We start from the raw sequence: 19357 nt of genomic DNA, 5'->3' as shown, positions 1-19357 counted from the left end.
GTAATGGATGGTGTTAAATTTGAATTCAATGATATAATATCATTGTATAAGAAAAACGATTCTGAGCGAAAACGGTCAGTCAGCCTATATGATTTTACCAAGTATATTTGATGATATTATTGTGAATAAAGTAATTTATATATAACCTATTTACTCGGAGCCTTGTTTTAAATTTTCAATCTTTAGCCATAAAAGTTAAACATTTTATACATTTTTAACCACAAAATAATTAATAAATTATAAATTTCATAAATGTTGTCAAAATTTGAACTTTAAATGCTTATAAAAAAAAAATTGTGCCTATGTATTTTTAATATTTTTCAACTGCTATTAGAACGATATATCAGGAGCCTTATATTAAATTTTCACGCTTTTTTACCCAACAAATAAAAATTTATTGATATTTATAGAAAAAAAACTAAAAAAATTGAAAACTGACAATGTCCGTAAACAGCTCAAAAAGAGTCAAAATATTTTCAACATTTTATGGTGTATAGAAAATGCTAATATGAACATTCAGTGAAATTTTCAAGTATCTACAGTCATTCGTTTTTTAATTACAATAAAATAAGAAAATTGTTACATGAGAAATCGAGTAAATATCAAATGTTGTAAAAATATAAATTTCAGACGCTCATAAAAATTTAATTTAAGTTTCTTCTAGACATTTTTTTTTTGATAAAGGTAGACAAACTTATGAGTAATCTTATATTACATTTTCAAATCTTAGATTTAAAAAGAAAAATTTTTATGAATTCTCAACTCAAAATAATTTGCTATTTTTCGTGATTTTTCCGTATTTTGTCAAAATTTGAACTTTAAATGCTTATAATTAAAAACTGTGACTAAGGATTTTTAATTTTTTTCATCTGCCTTTGAAACAATAACCTAGGAGCCTTCTATTAATTTTTCAAGCTTTTTTAATCAACAGATAAAATTTTATTGATATTTATAGAAAAAAAAACTAAAAAAATTGAAAACTGACAATGGCCGTAAACAGCTCAAAAAGAGTTAAAATATTTTGTAAATTTTATGGTGTATAGAAAATGCTAATATAAACATTCAGTCAAAATTTCATGTCCCTACGGTCATTTGTTTTAGAGTTACACCAAAAACCAAAATCGATTTTCTCGAAAACAGATTTTGCGTAAAAATTCCCGTTTTTCCTTAATTTTTCTTTTGTTTTTCACGTCGCTTGTGAAAACTACTGGGAAATTTTTACTTTTGACCCCCCAAAGTACCAACTAGATTCACTTTCCTATCAGAAAAGTTACTATTGAAGAAAATCCAAGCACTTTTACTGTCCTAAAAGGTGATGACAGACACAAAAATAAAAAAAAAATAAAAAAAAAAAACACACATCATTGTAGAATCAATACATTCATCGCTTCGCTCAGAATCTAAAACATTTAACATTGTATTTACTAAATAAGAGTTTAATTCATCAAATATTTTATCGGTAGTAATTCAATTTAAATTTCATACAATTTATGCAGTATAAATCAGATTTTTAGATTCTGAGCGGACCGAAAGAATGTCCCTATTGGTTTTACAATGATGTGTGTGTTTTCTTTTTTTGTCTGTCAACAACATTTTGGATAGTAAGCATGCTTCTATTTTTGAGATCAGCATCTTTTCTTATAGTAAAGTGAACCTAGTTGGTATTTTTTGGGAGGTCAAAATTGAAAATTCCAATTAGTTTTAGAAAACGTCGAGAAAAACTACCAACAAATTACGAAAAACCGCTAAAAATGGGATTTTAATTTCTAACGCTTTGTATATCACCATAGCAACGAATAAAAAATAATATTATTATAAGAACTACGCTAACCGCTCAGAATCGTTTTCCGTATACAATGGTTTATCACTGTATTCAAATATAACACATCCATTACAACTACTGTACAGCAAAGTGGTACCCACTTGTCCACCTTTTTTATTTCTTTAATATTTTAAGCTTTTTTAAACACTTAAAATCTCACCGTTTAATTAATAGGTATGACAAAAATGGGGATACCACAGAAACTTGATGTAAATTTTTAAATGATGCAATACGAATTCTTCGTACCTAACGAATTATATTTTTGGATGTATCGAGATCCTGTTTCTACGAACTGTTTTACTTTTTAAAAAAATTTACGGGACACTTTCCGGTATGGGTACCTTAGGGCCTAGACTTTTGACTTGTCTATATTATATAGCTTTTAACTAGCGATTAGAGAAAATAAATGCGGGGTTATATACTAGGTACCTATATTGTTGATGTCATATGAACATTTCATTGGCGTTCCTTGTGTAACGATAACAATGAATGATCATCAAAATATTTGTGTCTTTATTTTTTTACTTTTATTTTTATATTTTCGTCATTACTCTCATAATTTAAAAACTACTTTAAAAGGTTTCATCAGTTGGTAACTAGGTAGTATATATAGCCATATATACTTATTCTGAACAAAATATATTTTTACTCTGACAAAATATTAACTGTACCTGAAAAAATACATAAACCAAATGACGTGACTATCTTAAATAACAATAAATAATTAGTGTACCTCATGGTGGAAATATACACGGTTATTGCATATTATATACCTCTTCTCAATCAAATATTTGATGATAAAATTAAAAATGGCAGCGTAAAAGGAGCCAATAATAATCAAGTATATATACTTATTACTTTAAATTTGTTAGCTATTGTCAGCGTATTTTTGATGAAAAGAAAAATGTATATCTGTGATATCTCTTTACGCAGCCATTTTGTTTCTGATGATAACAATCCGAGTCGATATGCAATAACCTGTATATTTCAACCATGGTGTACCTAGACATTTCATTTTGGCAGTTTTTGGTATTCTCGGAAATATTCATTTCCAGTAAAATTACCGGGAATTTCCGGGTGTGCCAACCTTAATAATGATATCAAACGTGGCATAGTAATATTATTATAATAAAATTAGGACTTGAACGTACAAAACTTAAATATTTTTTTATCAGTTTATTATCATTTTACGTTGAATTGGATGTTTGTTGAAAATGTATTAATACTAACTATAGTGAGGGGGACTGAGTGACCGAGTGGTCAAGGCGTCGGTTGCCACGCGCGCTGTCGCTGGTTCGATCCTCGGCTTCGGGTGGAATTTTTCTCCGGGCAGGCAACTGTCTGAAGAAAGATGCCACCACCCCCCGACCGGGGCATGGCAGAAACATACGGGTGCCCCATTAGAAATTCTGCCAAACACAACACACACGTGTAAAAACCCTACTACCTATACAATCATAAAAACCCCACAATCAGCGAATGGTCATAGTCGCCGGGATTAAAGATCAATAAAAAAAATAATAACTATAGAGACTGCTGTGCAGAGTTAAATGTAGAAAATATAATCATCTGTACGACGATAATTGTTATTATAATCGTCTGAAATCGTAAGGCGATAGTATCTATTGGCTTTGATTTCGTATACAGACGAATGTAGAACTTACGAGAGTAATATAATAATATTGTGTATTGTCGCGGGCTCCAAATCCGGACCCGGCAGCCAACAATACATCCGTACAAATGTACAATAAAATAAAATATCGATGGTTGTGAAATAATAATAATATAGTCGTTCATATTACTATGTATCCGTAAATATTATCATTTGGCTGCACTCCAAAATATAATAATTTACACTTTACAGGGTGATATCTTTATCACGAGCTGAAAAATAACATATTACTGTTTACAGTTAATATTAAAGATATTATAGTTTTATTATATTCATTAAAAATTATATAAAATACAGAATATACAATAGTATAACTTTTAAAACGATCAAATTTAATCGAGTAATATTCGGACAAGATACAGCATTGAGTCCACGATAAAATAATCACTCATATAATAATAATATAGACACTTGTTGTATTATAAAATATATTAGTGCTAGACAATTTAGCTATACACTGTTTTTACGAGTAGATATGTATTTACCTCGCCTTAATAAAATGCATCCTAGGTACTATTATAATACCGACGACTATTACCTTTACACGAGATGAAAATATATCGTCAAGTACGAACTGGGCACAGGCGTGCATATATAATTATTGTGTGTGCACGTCATCGCGAAGTCTTAAAAAATAAATATTCAATTGGCTCGATTTGTTTTTTACCACGTTTAATCGATTGTGTTATTATTCCGGACGTCCCGCGAAAACAACAACAACGACCAATGTTGACACTGTATTACCCGTGTCTAAACGAAAAGGGTTTGTTAGAGGTCTAAGAAAAATCAATGACGCTCGGTTAAACTGTATAAAAAGCTCCTGGTGTCTAACCAGTAACCGTATATATAATAATCCTGTTAAATTGCAAATTCCGTATACCTAATGAGATACAACGTTCAGCTAATATAGTTATTTACCACTTTCGTTCGTCGACTAAATATTTTATACGACCCTTAACATTCCACTGCACGGTACAGTTTCAAATAGACAAATATATTTACTGTGCATTTACTGTTCAGTGTTTAGTTTATAACTATATTATTTATAATACGATGTAAACTATCAAACTATCTACATAAATAATATCATATTGACACGCATACTATTACGATTAATTGTTAATTATTTTGACTGAATAATTTATTATTTTAATTCTGCAGAATTATATAAGATCTCGCCAAATTCTGGTATATAACTACACCTTATACTCTAGCTGTAATGATATTAAAATAGCTTATAATATTATATAATAATACGGCCGTCTGATTGACTATTTTTTTTAAAATGTTAATTCAACAAAAGTATATTTTATGATAAAAACGATTTTGTATTACATCACTACAATAAATATAATCTGAGAAAAAGATGTCTTGGTAATAAAAAACTTTGTCAATTATGGTCAATGGACTTTTACGAGTCCATAGAAAAGTTTTATTTTTATTGCATTACTGCACAATTTCAAAAGTGTACATCTACATTACATATTGTAAATGAAAAATTGAATAGTAAAAAATACGAATGATTTTTCGTGGAAAAATGTTACCATCGTAGTGAACTTTAATGGAAATAAAACAAAAGAAAGTCGTAAGAATGTTTGGCATTATTGCACAGACAACATTAATATTGTATACTTATTAATAATTATTGTAATATTGTACAATAAAAAATAAAACAAAACATGATAAATAATATCATATTTGAACCCGCTAAAATCCTAGCTACAATATATTAATATACAGTAGATATACTATCATATTTAAGTATGGCTAAAATACTTCAAATTCAAATTTTAAAACATAATATGTATATGTATACCAACGAAATACAAATCGATAGTTAATTATGCCATACACAATACCATTATGTATATTTTAATATGCCAAGTATTTATTGGTACAGTCCTCCATTTTGTTATTTTGTGACCGATTTGAACAGACTGACGTAATGTAAATTTGGCCAAAAATAATGGATTATCAAAGAGGAAATTATTTTACATATCATGCAAATAAGCCCTGTTTCAATATCACATTAGTGCGTATACCATTTTGACCCTTGCATTGTTAGCAAATTAATGTAGAATTGTACAATGTAATTAATTTTTTATGCAATTAAAATTCATATTATGTACAACCATGGAAACAACCATTAAATTAGATACCAATAAAAAAATTGTCAACATAATATAGATGTATAATATTACCAATCAATTAATTCAAAGCTAAACATTTTTTTTATAAATTATTACTTAAATTCAACATTTTTACATCACATCTTTCTTTGATATACTTTTTACTTTTAAAATTATATATTTTATGTCAACTGTATTTATTTTTTATTATAATGTTTGTACCTATTTAATTCAACTTCAATAATACCGTCGGTAAATTACCGGCCAAACATAATTGAAAAATAATTTAAATTTAAACAGGTAAAAACTAATATTTAATCATAATATATATTAATAGCATTAAATGGTATCTGTTGCCTGAAGGGTTGTGTTATAGAACGTATTTTAAGATAATATAAAAAATATTATACTAATATTGTCCCGTCGTATTTTTTTTTTAAATGTGTTCATTAGTTATTACCCTGGTTTTTACGGATACTGTTTCTGAAGTTTAATTACTTACTAAAGAATATTATAGCCGTTTGACTTTAAAACCATATTTAATGCATACTATGCATTATGCGTTAATGTCCTTACTTAAATTATGATTTCCGAGAAAACAGATAATATATACTGATAAACCTTATTAATTATTATGACTTTTTGGTAGTATTAAATATTTATTTTCTAATATGATATCACTTTAATATCGTTAACGGTTTATACTTTTAATACTCTACTAAGTAGGTAGTGTTATGTTGAGATAGTTCCGCTAAAATGATTTATTATGAACTACTAATTACAAATAATTATCAGAAAATAAAAAACAATTTTTAAAACTACGTCAAAACCAGATTATTATTTTATGTCATGTACCTTTGAATAATAAAATATGGAAATAGTACAATTAATGTAAAATATAAACCAAATTTGATTGAACGTCGAACATGTACTTAAAAAAGTATTGTTTGATGATTTAAATAACTTGTTAATTGCACATTATTATTTCAACTAAATTAAGCTAAGAAGTGCTAAACAAATTACACGATTATTGCTAATGTAATTAAAATAAATTGGAAATTTGTCTATACAATTATGACTTATAAGTTAATTGATTTTATTTGTACACCCTTTCAAAATCGTGATTGGCACAATTTGGTAGATATTTCAGACTTAGTCCGATTATACTTTCATAATAATTATTGCGACAGGCAGTAACTCAATGCGAGATACTTATCATTTAATTGAACTGAAATTACTGATGCTTCAAGTGCAACTGCTTTTTAATGAAATACGAATGAATCTTCCTAAATAACGTGTACGGATTTTGGTTAAACCCAATTATTTTCAGTTACCATACATGCATAATGAACAACGAGCAAACTTAGGATTTATATTGAAATTAATATGATTATAATATATTACGTTACTGCATTGTCCCAAGAGAAACAGGACTAAAGGATTTAAGATTTAAAGTATTCAATTTTTTTTTTTAGTTTAATAGAAATTGATATAATATACAGCTCTTGTTCCTATTATAATTTTGTAATTAAATCAAAGTGCGTAGTCTAAAGTAATCCCGGAAACAAAGTCTGAATGTCTTCTCAGTTGTATTGCAAATAACTGCAATATCGATACTGCAAAGGTATCCTGTTACTTAGTGAAGTCCTATATTATTATATGATATCATTATCCAAATAATATACAATATGTATATTATGAAACAATATGATATAATATACTTAGACCTCTTTAATCTTTAATTCCAACTGTTGAAAAATATAATATATACCTAATACACATATAATACCCGAAGTTCCGAACATGTCTGGTACGAAATCACTCCTAATACGCATGCATGCTCCCATGTTTGTCTCAACATAATATATCATATCCATCCATGTCATTTTAGACATCCATCATAACACGTGTACGATACGATAATATAATATGATACCGGTTTCCTTATATTATATTATATGCATCGTATTATTCAGCTGCACCCAACTCACTTGCGCCTTATATACACCATTATTGTCTCCTCCCCGTAGTATTCGTTATGTATATCAATATCATAATATAATTATTGTAATGCTCTAAATATACTTCAGCTGACCTTCAAGATGATAATATAGGTGATAGTGTTGTTACTCGTTATTCTGAAGTCGATCGACGCACGCCATACGATTTCTCCGACCGACACGATGTGTAAATGTGTTTTTTCGTTATCATATCTTATTCATCATACAATTAAAAAAAAACAACTGGCGATTTGATCTTTGTCTGAGATCATCGTTATAAACTTTAGTCATTATCACGCAAAACCAGCAAAATATGCGTTGAACTTTTAAGTTGTGAAAAAGACATTTTAAAATCACCCTTTCTTGTTTATCAATAATTATGAGTTTAAACAGATAGAAAAATTCGTATTTAAAATATTAAAAGTTTAAATATTTAAAAGTTTATTATGAAACTTATGAATGATTTCAAAAAGTAATTATAAAACATATTTCGAATGCACCAAAACCAAAATATAATGAGACTATATAAAAAATTTATAATTACAATTTTTAACTTTGATAGAATAATACCGTTGATCATAAATGTTTAAACAATAGACCGAATAATGAATGGCGTGTAGCGTACTTACCCAATAAAGTAATATTTAGTAATATTTAGTATTCATATACACAATTTATAATGACCGAGCAAAGGTAAATGATTTTGTATTCTAAAAACGCAATATACATAAAACTGGCTTCTTTCCAACATTTAAAATGCATAATATCCAATTTTCCCGGGATTTTATAATAAACGCCGACTAATATAGGTTCAACTAATAATTAACTTATGGTACTGTCTATTTTTACAGTTCACATAATATGCATACAAAACTCGTCAACAGCTTAATAATTTTATAATCTTGCATTTTTTAAAACTGTTGTGAAAAACACTTTCAAGGTCATCAAAGAGTTTATGTATTATACATTTAGCACAAATATACAATATGTGGTCATGTCTAGAATGTACCTATTCAAAAAATTTTTTTTTGTATCTACCTATAAAAATGGATGATAATTATAGGTATAGGTAGTTAATACCAATACCAATATTAAGACAAATAATATATCGTATTATAATAGGTACCTACTACGTATTTTCACATAATTATAGGTTGTTGTTTGGCTAGCAAATATTTTTTAGTTGACAAACTTACAAATTGTACCTTTTACGTACACGTTGCAGATAAATTCGAATTTTCAACTTTTGGCTGGTGGTGGTTTGTGTAGGTACATAATACATGAGTGGTTGTGCAATCACCTCGCCCCTTATACGAAAAAAAGGGAAAAGGGTTTATTGATCACATTTTCTATATTTTTTAGTAGGTACCTATAGGTACTGGCATAGAACGAAAAAAGGTAAAAAAAAAAAATGTGATTTTTTCGTGGCGCAGTAAATTGTAATCTATAAATAATCACGGATAATAATAACAGTCTCGACTCCATGCCGTTGACTTTATACATACATATTACATAGATGCATATATATTACATACATACCTACATAGATTGATATGCATAATATACCACGATGCGGCGTAGTTACGAATCTATAATATTCTGAGAGCAAACAAGTATTTTAATAGTTGAACAACCATATCCCATGTCTAAACTATGCAGTACGACTGTTTGCGGTATCCATCCTACCATAGGAATACGTCATGTGTATATATCATATTAGCCGACCATAATTATATTGGCGTATTCGCTATTATTATGATGTGTATAGATGTGCGCACTAACCGCTTCCTATATACTGTGTACTGCCTAATGGCTAATATAATAATATATTCGTTATAGAAGAAAAAATAACCAGTCGACCATAATGGCGCAATCACGACTGTCACTGTGCCTATTTAATTAAACCTAATACCGTATTGCAGTATATTATATCTACTCATTTGTCACCTCCGTCGTATCATGTTTGGTCATAAAACTATACACGCTTATGATTAGGCTGTATACATTCATTATTCAGCTGATACCTACATATCATTTGAATATAGTAAAACGACGAATCATTGATATAATATAGTGGGTATGGTATTATTATTGTAACGCTGTAGAAAATAAATAAATCGCCGAAATAATTTATTATACTATAATTTATGATTATTGTTAAAAGTGGTGGTGAAAATGGTGGAGAAAGTGATGAGGGATATAATATCTCCCCGTGACCTTTTTTTCAATATTTTTAATAATATTATATATTTTTATAAAGAAATTATAACGTGAATAATAATATTTTTTTTATCATCTGATAAAATATGAATATTTATTCACGATTGTTGATACCAAAATTATTTTTTTCCAACTATAATAAAAATAAACTCTGGTAGGACTGTAGAGGTAAATACTGAACTTATTAAATATGCTTTAGGCTAATAACTAATAAGCTATAAAGAAAAATTTGTTTGAATAATATAAGCAATAAATTACTAGTTCAAACATAAAACATTTCCATAAATTATAAAGTATAACTTCTTAGGTTTTTTCTCATATTTTATTTTATACCTAGTTAAATTAAAAATATATTAAACATTTTAATTTAAAACTCAAATATTCAAAAATGATGTAATTGACATGTTACTCTAGAGTAGTAGGTTAGGGCCAATGGTTTGGTTTCTACGCTATTCATCGTTGGATTGTAAATATAGCCACAAAACGTGAAGTATCACATAAATTGGCAAAACGGTTTAACAAATTTATGTACAATAATTATTACTTATTAATTAACTTTTTAATTTATAAATTGATCTATAATCCTTAAGTTATGTTTTAATGATCAAAGTGCGCATGTTAAAAATCAGTCTCGTCCTTCCACATAACAAAATAATTTGACCGCCACTGACTGTTAAACTTTTGCTTGTAGGTAGAAACGTCCAACGGAGCGCGGTCGATGGTTCAGTCCAACAGCTACAGCAACAACAACAACAACAACAATAATAAAAGTGTCGTCGTGTCGACGCGGGACGAACGATGATCGACGGCGGAGAAGAACAGCCGGACGGCAGTGGCGGCGACGGCGACGGCGGCGTCGGCGGACGGGACACGGCCGTCAATTACAAGACGAGAAAGCGGCCGGCGGACTCGACGGCCACGGCGGTGTACACTATAACCGGTGGTGACGCAAACCAGCTCCAAGACGTGCCGCCGTCGTGGTCGTCGCAGTGCGCGTGTTGCCCGCCGCCCGTTGGATGCGCTGTCGCGCTGCAGGGAAACGGGCCGCAGAGGCGCAGGCCACGGACGTGGACGTGTGGCGGTGCGGCCAGCGGTGGTGGCGCCGTGTCGAGTCTGACCAGGAGCAGGACGTTCACGAGCAACTATGAACGGGCCATATCGTCGCTGTTGTGGCAGCCGTACGAGTGCAGGTCGTCCAGCAATTCGCTAAACGACGACGGAGACGTGGCCGTCTGGCTCAGCGCCACCGGCCGGTACGAACCGCTGTCCAGCCGGTCGTCGCTCAGTCTGTCCACGATACCCAGGTGAGGATCTCGCATAACGTCATCATTACATAATTATTAATAGGTACGCGCGGTATCCGCGGTTTGCCACCGCGGGCTACTTACGTAACCAGGTTGCAATAATAGTACGACGCCGTATATATTATATACCGTGATTCGGCGGAGGTTGGGCGGGCGGTAACCGCGATTGCGATAAATACCGAACGGTCGACCAAATATTAATACTTATCGTTTACACCGTCTGCCAACGCGTGTCTCCGCTGACGTGCCGTGCAATAAATCCGTTCGTAAATAATACATAATATAGGTAGGTATACGTACGTGATATATATACCTACGTTACAAATCGCCCTCGAATTTCGCTGCCAAATCGACGATGGTTTCGGTTTCCCCTCAGAAATCGTCACTTAACGCCGCATAATGATAATGTTATACAATCCATTAAACGCTTTCGCGGAACAATAATTAATAATTATTATATTGTACCCGTAAGCGAATAATTTGTCGTCAAGGTATCTCTCGACTCGAGTTCCGCCCCAAAACGCATCTTTGATCAAACTTTGGGCACGGTGGTCGCCGGTTCTCATCGCTGTTTTCGAATCTGTAAAAGATATTATTTTATAGCATCCAGATAAAGGATTTCGGACAGTATTGGTCTCCGTCAAATATATTTTTTCTGTGACATATATTGAACATTATTTTATTTTTCTAATTTTGGTATCCTAATTCCTCTGTGGCTGGTATTAAAACACTCCATTATTGTTACGGCATCTACGATAAACGGTCAAAAAAAACTAACCATAACAGGTTGAATAATCGGCAATAAAATACAGAATATTTTTCAAGGAAATATTGACTGAGATGCCTTATAATAAGATGAAGAGTAGCCAGTGTCGAATTTACCACTTTTTTCGCGGGGACCAATTATCCGTTTACCATAATAATACACTATCCTTGATTAGTGTAAATCAATATTTTAGAATATCATAACATATAGTCTGGCAATATGCCAATATGGGTCACACATAAATCAAATATAACCGTATAGCTATTTACCAAAAATAAGATACTATAATATATTCCACCACTGTTATAAGAAATTTGTATCCACTTATTAATTTGAATGAGAGCTGGTACCTATTATTTTCTGTCAAGGAATATTGGCCATTATATACGTGTTATATTTGGATGTATAGACAGGACGTATTAGGTAAACATCAAATATGAAATTATTTAAAATTGAAATTCTTTGTGATAAAATATATTAAAATATTACTCGTTTTGGAACTATAACAACTTCAAATTCAAATAAATATAGATAAATATTATACACAAATTATCTTTAATATTTTAACTACTTATAAATTAATCATATTACGCGTGTTATAAATATACTTACCTATATAGTTGTATATAAGAATAAAGATCAAATGATTCGGGTCATAATTTAAAGTTTGATATTTTCTCATACAAATAAAATAAATAATTCTAATAGGTATTTAAAAAATAAATATATTTTATGATATGATTTTAATATTCGGAAAAATAAATGCATGGTTCTTGTTTAAACAAATGTGCGAAGGAAAATGGTAAGTACCTCTCTTTTTTTTTTTGGAGGAAAATAGATTCTTTTTTTCGGGTAAAATTGGTCCCGCCAAAATAAACTGATGTCTTAAAATTTGCTCGGTAGGTATCGTTGAAACAGGTTAGCCCGCTGCAATCCGTTCGTCGGAAGTCAGGTTTGAGGACTACAGTAAATGGAAGTTTTTTAAATTAACACAACACGGACTTACAGTACATGATACAATATTTATATATCATAATATCATGTACAATAATTTATACGTGTCATGAATCATGATAACAGATGATCGTTCCCCGTATTACACGCCCGATAACACTAACACGCGATTATCACGGCCATTAGATAGATAGGTACCTTAAATTATTTATAGGTAGGACTTTATGATTAAAACCGTTGAGTATTATACCACCAGTGTGCAACTGCACTGATATATCTTTATACATAATATATTTTACAAATAAAATATAATCTATGATATACAGGAGTTGGGCACTTGGGCGTGCCAAATGGGCGGGTGTCTTTAAATTTAAAAGCAACCATAAATCGTTGAACTCGAAAAGCCGATTCTGTTGAAAACTACGGCCTGGGTGTTTGTTTGTTTACATTTCTTCGCGATTTCCTTGAAAACTACTGGGCTTATTTAATATAATGTGATCTGTCTGAAGTGTAATAGTAGTGCTGCGTATATACCACTGTACCAGCGTACTGCATTAAACGTTATGAGATTTTTTACTACCAGAAAAAGTGTCTTCCGGAATAAACTCTCCCGCCTAATAAACGCCCCTGAACCCGTGATGCAGGTTTATTTATACATAGGGATGAAAACGATATCTCTCGTAAGACGTAGGTCACAACACCGAACACGCGTAATACACTGCAGTGGAATTACGCCTACTGCTGCAACGGATAAGTCCTTACAGCCCATTTTATTACTACCTATAGCCTATAATATATATATAATATATACATATTATGTACTTGAATATTATATTGCTTTTACCGGACTATACCTACCTACTCGGGTTTATAACCACTTCAGAATTGTATGATGATATTGATGATTTACATACACAAAATTGTCAGATATTGCCTAACCAGAAACAGATATTTGATAACAAACATTTTTCACCAACCCAATTCACCGTCGACAATATTTTGAACAGTTATTTTACCACCCGTTTAACTCGGACCTTATAAACTTAAATACAAATACAATAAGCGAAGCGTCGATTATGTACAATAATTGTTCATAATATTATAACTTAAAATCCGCATACACTTCGGTTAAGTATACTTGACTATTTTTGCTTGCGTTTTATTTGGAATCATTTACAAACCTATATATAATAATATAATATACACACGTTGTCAATGCTTAAATTGGGGGAGGGAATGCGCAGTTGAACGGAGCTGATCCACAATTTTTTTTATGTATAATGAGAGGGCCTCTAAAAACCATTTTCATCCGGACGGGAGGGAGGAGGATACGTTATTTTTAATAAAATACTTTTCAATATAAATTAATTTTATTAATTTTTTTTTTAGCAAGATTTTATTGAATAATTAATTAATCAAGACTGCTGGTTTGGAGAGAATGGTTGGTTCGTCCTCCCCCTCGTGGGTCTGCGTCAAATAATTTTACACTTGGAAAGAAGTTTTTAAATGTATATAAATGAGCTCTTCCACTTAATTTTTTCCAATTCGAGCACTGCACGCTGTAATATAATATAAATTAATTCTAAATAATGGTCGTATATAGATGGGCATTATAATGAACTGGCTTACCCCACAACTCACAAGAAACCTGTGAACAATATAGATGACAATGTGCATATTATATTACCTTGACGTGGTGACCAAAACGTAATCCTCTGGAAATGAGCTACGTGGTTTGTTGTACCGGTGCAGACGATAAGGCTTGAATATACGTATCTAAGTACAAGCATGTCAAAAGACTCGTTTTTCCGGAATTTTTGAACGCTACTCTATTATTAGGCATGGGCTTGAAAGTTTTTTCGGTTCCAGTTTAGGTTTCTTAAATCAAATTTACAGAAAAAAAGCTCCGGTTCTATAGTTTTAGTGAATAATATAAGATATTCAAAGACATAAAAAGTGATAAAAATTAAAGTATAATATATAAAGTCACACTACTGCAATTTGTGTCAAAATGTATACAAAATAAAAGCATTATAATATTGTGTTAATTAATACTTACATAGTATGTTTTCAATATTTAAAATACATTCTAGAATATATAAAACCCTATAAAAAATCGATATCGTCTGGATGGTACCTACTCTTTTCACTCGTTTCGACGCAAAAACTGTATTTTAACGAAAATTGGATGGCGCGACGGACGCGGAGAAAACCGAAGACGATGACAGCCATTTTCCAAAGACTCACCAATGGGAAACCGTCGCGGTTACCCGTTCAAAATACCGTATTCGGTAAACGGTAACGAAGGTGATCACATCGATCAAGTATATCACATTCGCGTCTGGGGCTGATCTCATGCGGCGATCGTTCACGGAGCGCAGTTTCAGATATTTTACCCACAGCTATATACAAAAAAACTAAAAACAGACTGTGATTACTGATTATCAATGAAGCTAGTCGCCATTTTTGTGCAAACAATGTTATCATTAATTGATACGGTATCACTTTTATACATCAAAATGTTATAATATTCATTTTCATTACTACAAATTGTGTTGTACTATTGGGCTCTTAGCCCGTTCATACATAAATAAATAAATAAATAAAATATTACGGACAGTTCTTCACCATTTCTCTAATTAATTATTAATCAAATATAATTATTAAAATTAATTATTAATTTATCATATTCTTATCATATCACTTGTTTGCACTCTTGAAATATGGCAACGAACTTCATATTTTGTTCATTACGATACCTATACGAGAGTCGGCTGCCTGCCTGTCTAGTTTGTGTATACATCTATGGATTTACCCCTTCACTGGATTTCGTCGACGGGCGCGTTTGCAGTGCACGCGTTCGGAAAGTTGTCGCCAAAACCGGTATCAGCATTAATCAGGATTCGGTAGTACGGTTTTTTTTTACACAATATTAATGAATAATTATGTGATATTTGCATAGAATACATATTATATTACATCGAGTTCGGCCCCATTAGAAATCGGTCTAGGGACACCATTGCAGTGTTTAATGTTCATTCACACGACCGCTTCAAAAACTGCATTCGGAACAAAGATTAATATTATATTATGTATAATATTATAATAATGCTTACAATTTTAATTCATAACGTAACGTTTAACACGATAACGTTTTAAAATATGATGATAGCCTGTGGGTACATAGCTGTATATAACTTCAGTTATTATATTCAATCGTTCACGACCGTTTATACTATATTATAATAGAATAGGACCACAGTTTATTAACAGATTTCTAATATCATACTAAATGACGTTTATAATTCACTGAGTTTAAAATCGTTTATTTATGTAGGTACCTATTTGTTCAATATGAAATTTAATATATTATACGATTTCTGATGGTTTTAACATTTAATACACTTTTGTTAAACTTTTACTAATCGCCGATTACTTACAACGAATTGAATTATTTATTATATCATTTTAGATAATATAGTAGGTATAAATATTAATTATTTTCAAATAATGAGACCGATAATGATCATTTTAAAATTGGAATTATACACACTAAAAATATATACAGTGTATGTTATAATAATTTACAATAAACATAATATTTTTTAGTACGCACAGATGATATATTATATTTCTATATTATATAGGTAATAAATAATATACTTATAATATTGAATTTTTTATGCAACTGTTATATATTAAAAAACTTTCAAAAGTATATTTACAATGGGACTTTATTATTTCTTTAAAATACTTTTTCAGTCAGAATTCATCAAATAATCAATGAATATACATTCTTTAATGAAAGTAGATCAATAACAAACTTAATCACATTTTTTAAATTGCTTACAGTTATAAATTAAAAGTAGCTTTTATGTAAATGAAAAATTCTAGGAAATCGACTTGACGCAAAACTATAATTTTACTAAATGGACTTCCCTTCAGTACCCATATAATATATCAAATGTTTGTTGAAAGTTTTGATTTATTTTCTTGTTATTGCTTTTTAAAATTAATATATTTAACAAAATGGGCATTTGACACTTGAGTAATTAAACACGAGATAAATGCATACTATACGTATTTTATTAATGAATAGACAGAACTTTGGACAATTATGAATTAATACAGAAAAATGTACATTTTAGTGTAGTGCCATTATGTGCTAAGCTTAAGGGTGCTTAAATATATTATAAAAAGTCAAGCTTCCGCTACTCGAAGGGATTTTTTAGCGTAATGTATACGTTTCTGACATATTATATATATACTTTATTGTTGATGTGGTTTTGTGTGAAAAAAAAACAATACGGTAATTTTTACTTGAGTTTAATCCATCTGTCTCGTGATGGCAGTAGAAAAACTAAATAAATAACATTAATATATTATATCACGCGTTACTCTTTTTATTCTTTTATAAATAGTTATACTATAATAACAAAGACTGTCTCACGAATGATATGATACATTTATTATTTAATACGATGGTTTTATTGTCGTCCACGGAGCAGTGTTAATTTTTTTATATTTTTAGTTTCATATTTTTTTTCGTTGGATTTTTATTGTTTATACGGATCCCATCAACCACCGAGTAAGTCTAAGACCCTTGTGGCGCACAGTTGTTAGGTACGGGCAAAAAACTTTTCGAAAAATGTCTAACATAGTTACATAGTAATCCTAATGAATAAACAAAATTAAAACTCGACAGTGATTCAAAGTATATATGTATATATAAGTGCTACTTACACTCTCTCGTTTTTATTGCAAGAACGAAATCTCTATATAGACTTGTTTAATCCCCGAATAGAATATTCTGCTCACCTATCCAACCCTTTCCTCATCTCTCGTTATCTTCTAACATATTTTTTATGCCGTTAACGTCTTAATGTATAGACTAAACACAAATATTTACTTTCGTTTTAACGGGCTTACTGCAGTCAAATCAAATTTTAATGACTACAACTAATTTTTGTGGTGTCAAAATATTTACTCACTTTTTTTTAATTTGTTAACATTCAATTCTTATATTCGTACAAATATTTGATTCATTTAATTACAACAATATTTGTGTGCCTTCAAAATAATTTTTTTTTTATTTACTATTGCTACAATATATTTTAACATCTCTCCAAAACAAGTATTAACTATTGGGTTTTTTCAATGAAAAATATAAAATAATATATAGTATAATACGCCATAAATGATACATGGTAAGTTTATTCATGTACCTATTAACTACTTAAATACGTCTTGAAGTATCGGATAAGTATGTTATTTAAAATGTATAGACGGAAACTTTAGTTTACTTTAGGTACTTCCAAATCATTATTAAAACTGTGGCTAGTAAATATATGTGCAATCGTGTTCAAATCATTTAACTTTAAGTCACGTGCTAGGATATTGAACATGACTACACGCAATGTAGCTAATCAAAAATCCTTAGTAAAATATACGTTTATTGACACAAAGTCGCATACCATTGTTTCTTAAACTGGTTAAAACGTTTTAATTTAGACAGTTATACTTAAAATGGTGGGTAAATGGATGTTGCTCTGCTGTACAGTAGAGTACAAATCACAAGTGGGTCACTGAATAATGGATGGTATTAAATTTTAATTAAATGATATAATATCATTGTATACGAAAAACGATTCTGAGCAGAGACGGTTTGTCAGTATTGTCGTATTGTTATTAATTAATATTATTGATACGGTACCCGGTAAGTTGAATTAATATTATAAAATTACAACAAAACAACTAAAAACGTTATTCTTGGTTATTTAATATGTAATTTCGTCCAAATTTTAACATAAAATAACTAAAAAAAAAACTGTGATTTTATATTTTTAAATTATGCAATTAATTATAATTTAATATTTTAAAAATTTAAACTATAAATTGTGCCTATGTATTTTTAATATTCTTCAACTACTATTGTATCAATAAATCAGGGGCCTTGTATTACATTTTCACGCTTTTTGACCATATAAATAACATTTTATTGACATTTATAGAAAAAAACTAAAAAAATTGAAAATTGAAAATGTCCGTAAACATTTCGAAAACAGTTAAAATATTTTGAAAATGTTATCAAGTATAGGAATTGATAAAATCATCATAAGATACATATTTCAAGTGTCTACAGTTATTCATTTTAAATTACAACAAAATAAGAAAATCACTTCTTAAAAAATCGAGTGAATATCCAATGTTGTAAAAAATTAAATTTCAAACGCTCATAAAAATTTAATTTGACTTTTTTAACAGAGCATTTTTTTTGATAAAGTTAGACAATTTTATAAGGAATCTTCTATTACATTTTAAAATCTTAAATTTAAAAATTTAAATTTTTAGAAATTTGTAACTCAAAATAATTTACACATTTTTGTGATTGTTACATATTTTACAATACGTATTCTAACAATATATTAGAGGGGGACGAGGTGGCCGAGCGGTCTAACGCGTCGACTGCGGCGCTGGCAGTCGCGGGTTC

The 19357-nt window shown here is 30.1% G+C and overlaps 1 protein-coding gene across 1 annotated transcript in view; it reads left to right on the top strand.

The window, feature by feature from the left end:
• The window catches only part of LOC132948175 (uncharacterized), a 239878-nt gene that overhangs the window by 122419 nt on the left and 98102 nt on the right, over nucleotides 1–19357 (top strand). Inside the window, exon 3 of the mRNA XM_061018530.1 lies at nucleotides 10535–11147. Within this exon, the coding sequence (XP_060874513.1) occupies nucleotides 10642–11147 (506 nt within the window). The 5' untranslated portion in view covers nucleotides 10535–10641. The remainder of the gene's footprint in view (nucleotides 1–10534; nucleotides 11148–19357) is intronic.

Source organism: Metopolophium dirhodum, chromosome 7, assembly GCF_019925205.1.
Source record: "Metopolophium dirhodum isolate CAU chromosome 7, ASM1992520v1, whole genome shotgun sequence".
Lineage (NCBI taxonomy): Eukaryota > Metazoa > Arthropoda > Insecta > Hemiptera > Aphididae > Metopolophium > Metopolophium dirhodum.
Note: the sequence above shows the minus strand (reverse complement) of the source record. Positions and strands in the feature narration are given on the sequence as shown.